Consider the following 4,979-nt stretch of genomic DNA (forward strand, 5'->3'; position numbering starts at 1 on the left):
AAGAGGGGTCCTGCCTCCGGATCGGCTCCCTTGGCATCCCTAGGTGAGACCCACTTTCCGGCCACCCTAAACCCCTTTATAAATAGCTTATACCCACTGCCATGTGCTTTCGAGCACGAACTCGAGCATTAAGTGATCGTGATCAGTGCTCTTTGGATCAACTCTTAATAGTTATCCACTTTGCCATTAACCAGCCAAAATCATGACCGAGGGGGAGTTCCGGGAATGGCTCCGGCACATCGACCGGAACAAGGACAGCCGAATAAGCATGAAGGAGTTGGCGGCGGGATTGAAAGAAGCTGGGTTCGGTTTCAAATGGTGGAGGGCATGGCGGGCGATGAAGAACGTCGACAAGGACCGTAGCGGCTACATCGACACCGACTCAGAGATTCGGGCCCTGATGGAGCATGCGATGAAGCACTGGGGCTTCGTGATCAGCAAAGCGAAGGAGTTACAGGACGTAGATGTCTTGATTTCGGATGTTGGAGGGAAGATGTAGAAGTTAGTTTGCAGTATTTTGGTTTTTCTGTCTTTGCTTTTTTGTCCTTTTCCTCCATATGTATAAATCAGTTCGCAGTATGGTTTTTACACCTTTTTAAGTAGTAAAAACAATGTTTAGTTTGTAGGATGATTTTTCTTCTTTTGTGTGCCCTCCAATCCATGTAATATAAAAGGACTTTTCTAATGGAGATGTGTACTTGTAAGACAACCTCTTTTTTATTTTCTTAATTAAATGGTAGCATAGAACATTTTGAGTGGTGAAACAAACCTCTTAAACAAAGAAGATGATAAACACAGGCAGGTGTCGCTTTTGAAGTATTGTATCCATGAATTAACTAGTCCAATCCCTTCGCCTCATGCATGTCAATATATTAACTATCCATAAGAACAGCTTGCAGTAATACTCGTTTGCTTTGGAATTCAATGATTTTTGAGCTTTCCATATATTTCAGATATCTTATAATACATAAAAATTGAAACTTACATATATATATATATATATATATATATATATATATATAGAGAGAGAGAGAGAGAGAGAGAGAGCGCTAGGCTCCTATGCTTTCGAAAGTACCGGGACCTCCGTACTTGTAAGTTATTTTCGATGATGGGACGTTCGATTCGGTGATCGGTTCCGTTAGACATGATCTACGTTATTGGAACTATCTAGAAACCAAATTTCATAATTTTTTGACTTCTTTGCCTAGTGAGCGAGTAGCCTCAAAATGAACGGCTGAAAATAAAAATCTCATAAAAAATAATAATAAAGGACTCAAATTTCAAATCAGAAGTATTGATCTTGCTATTGATGTTAAGTAAAATTTTTTATTAAATTTTCATGAAATTTGGATACTTTTATACTTTTGAACTTAAAAACATGCTGCATCGGCCGATAAAATAGTCATTTTTGGGATATTTTGATCGCTTAGTAAATGATGTCAAAAAATTATAAAATTTGGTCTCTAGATAGTTCCAATATGGTAGATTATACCAAACGGAGCCGATCGTCAAATCGGATGTCCTATCATCGAAAACAACTTACAAGCACGGAGGTCCCGGTACTTTCAAAAATATAGTAGCAGGACTAATATATCTATAATATATATTATATATTATATATATTATATATATATATATAGTCTAATGCTACTATGCCTATTAATAGGATAAAGCACTGTGTCACTTCAAGTTGTTCTTGATGATCGACGATTCCGAATCGATGTGCGAAGAGCGCATGAAGTTGATTAGAGTATTTGAAATATCTAGAAATAAATTCATAAATTTGCATAAATGGTTTACATGGTGATCAAAGTGTCGTAAAATCGACAATTGTTGACGGTCTATATGAGCCTTGTTTGCTTGTTTAACGGTGTAGAACATCCAAATTGCTTGAATTTTTGATTACAAAAATTCTTTATACTATTTAGATAATGTTTGATAACTCTGATTATGAATTGAGAAAGTCTAACCTCTATTTTAAGAAGATTATTCATTTATGACCGTTCATTTTTCAACTCTTAAGATGAACTTGATAATGATTTTTAAATAATACAAAATTTGATTTCTAAACATTTTTAATTGTGTAGATCAACTTCAACGGTGCCGATTATCAATTTGAAGTTCCGATCATTCAAATCGACTTGATAGGACAAGGGTCCCAATCCTATAAATAGGATAGTAGCCGGACTCTATATATATATATATATATAGAGTCCGGCTACTATACTATTATGAGTACGATCGCCCTCGTACTCATAAGTTGTTTTCGATGAACGAGCTTCCGAATCGACAATCCACACCGTTAAACGTTATCTAGAGCATTTGAAACATCTAGAAATCAAATTTCATAATTTTTCGACATCATTTACCTTACGATCAAAAGCTCACAAAATTGACAATTTTTGTGAGCTGGTTGCAAGTTTAACGGTGTAGAAATATCCAAATCACATTAAATTTTGATAGAAAATTATTTATACCATATAAAACAAGATCAATAACTTTGATCTAAAATTTTAATGTCATATCATCATATTTTGTAAGATTTTTATTTTCAGCTGTTGATTTTGAGCCCCTTCGATTACTAGGCAAATGATATCGAAAAATCGCAAAATTTATTTTCTAGGTACTTCAAATACTCTAGATCAAGTCTAACGGAGCCGATCGTCGATTCGAAAGTCCGAACATCGAAAACGACTTGGAAGCATGGAGGCCTCCGTGCTTTCATAAGCATACCAGCACAACTATATATATATATATATATATAAAATTAAGCTCCTATGCTTTTAAAAATACTAAGTTATTGGTGCTTATAGAATTTTGGCCGTTAGATTAAAGGATGTGTAGTTAGAATGATGTGGGCTCCTTAGGGTTGAGTGGGTGGTTGGTTGAATAATATAATCTAATGGTTGAAAATGATCAAAGGTGTAGATCTAACGGTAAAAAATTTACAAGTACCAAATACTTGGTACTTTTACAAACACCATAGCCGGACTCTTTCTCTCTCTCTCTCTCTCTCTCTCTCTCTATATATATATATATATATATGTATTTGAACTAGTATACTATTGATTGTAAGAAAATAGTATTTACTATTAATTTTCTAGTCCATGGATCAATTCTATTCCACCTACCACTTACTAAAGCACAAGAATTTAAAGGTTTAGAAGTTGATAGTAAACCATAAAATAGGAATACTTCTAATAGTATTCTATCTTCTGCAACTTTTTATTCATTGGCATTGAAACCAATATTTATAAAGTAGGAATTATTGTTGACAAAATAAGAACATTGGCTCATTAGCGTCAGCGCTCACTAATTTTGATCAGACTTAAACCTCCAAACTTAGCTCATTACGGTTGGATCATCGTCCATTAACACGGTAATGATATTTTATGCGTACTAAGTAAATGAAAGTAGATGCTAATTGGAGATTTAATATTACTATTGAGAGGACTAGTACCATTAATTACTTTATTTTTTCTAACTTCAGGAGTGTTAAATATGTTTATCAATTCCTTCAAAATATATATATATATATATATATATATATATATATATATATATATTAAACTAGCCAAGGAGAACAATATCCTTTATCCGTAAGATACTTGGTTAGCAAATGGCTACCATATTTCATAAGAAATAATAATTGGCGTGAAATAATTGTTCATACGAAGGAGATATTTTCAGGAACTGTGGTGTTGTAATTTTTAGTGTTGTTATTGAACTTTAAAAATATACGAAGATTCATATACACAAACACTTTGAAAATCTCCAAGGCAAGCAGTAATCTCAATTATGGGACGAATGGAGCTCGAGCTTATCTTATCTCACTCGTGTTCCCCTCATTTGTTTCATTAATTCTATCCCTGTCACTGAGAATCGCAACGATCCCTCGGTCATCAAAAGAAGCTTCAATAATGCGGTCTCGCACAGGGGCCGTTTATAGAATAATAGAGAAGTAGTTGCAAAAAGCAATGCCGAGAATCATTCAACTACAAGCCTCTAAACCTTTTGGACACCGAACAGTCGAATCAACTTGAACACCGAAATCAGGTAGCAATGTTCTCTTTTTAATCTTTAATTACTTTAAGCTTTGAGTCAAGTTTTATTTTGGTCCTCAAACTTTTGATTTTGATATTCGAGTTCCTAAACTTTTACTAATACTTTAATTTGGTTCCTATTCTTTGAACAATGTTTTATTTTCAGCTCTTAGTTTAAATTAAAATTTGTTGTTTGCACCTGATTCATCTATTTGTTTGTACACTATAATTTGCTGATTCTTCATCATCTCATGCCTTAATTTAAAAAATATAATATTTATATAGAGACAAAGTTAAAACCCAATGAGTGGTAGAATTGAAATATGCAGTGTGAAACATAGTCAATAAATAGTCAATAGATGATGCATGGCACATAAATGTACAAAATATATGGGATGTAGATAGTAATTTATCTTCCAGTAGTAAATATATAAAAGGACCAAATTGAAACTTTTTGAAGAGTTTTGGTACCATTAACTATCGAAAATTGAAAGTTCAATAACCAGAATAAAACTCGTGCAAAGTAGGAGACCAGCGGTGCAATTTACCTTGTAAAGGGTTGATAAGGGTTAATGTTATCCAAATATCCTCACTCATTATCGAGTTACTTTCAATGTCATACTTTTTTCTTTCTAGATTATACTGCATTGGATATTACACATGGAATTATCCGCCTACTTTCGTCGCAAGATCTTTGCAGACTAAAGAATAAAGAGCCACCCTCTAGGTGGTAGCACGACAGAAGAGAATATTACGTGTGGAGTACAAGTTCCACTACTTGGGAATATATTCACCTCTAAAGGCTGTGGAGCTTATCCAATAATCCTAAACTACTGGAGCTCACCCTCCATAACTTTAGATCCACAATTGAAATCCGTGTGTTTTTACAATGAGTACTGCCGCATCATGTTTAATGTCTTCTGACAGCTGCTGTTA

General features: G+C 34.0%; 1 protein-coding gene across 1 annotated transcript; it reads left to right on the top strand.

The window, feature by feature from the left end:
• LOC109706450 lies at nucleotides 1-704 on the top strand. Its single transcript, XM_020227264.1, has one exon. It carries the CDS (start codon nucleotides 203-205, stop codon nucleotides 497-499), a length of 297 nt encoding a protein of 98 aa, XP_020082853.1. The 5' UTR covers nucleotides 1-202; the 3' UTR covers nucleotides 500-704.

Source organism: Ananas comosus, linkage group 2, assembly GCF_001540865.1.
Source record: "Ananas comosus cultivar F153 linkage group 2, ASM154086v1, whole genome shotgun sequence".
In the NCBI taxonomy this organism is placed as follows: domain Eukaryota; kingdom Viridiplantae; phylum Streptophyta; class Magnoliopsida; order Poales; family Bromeliaceae; genus Ananas; species Ananas comosus.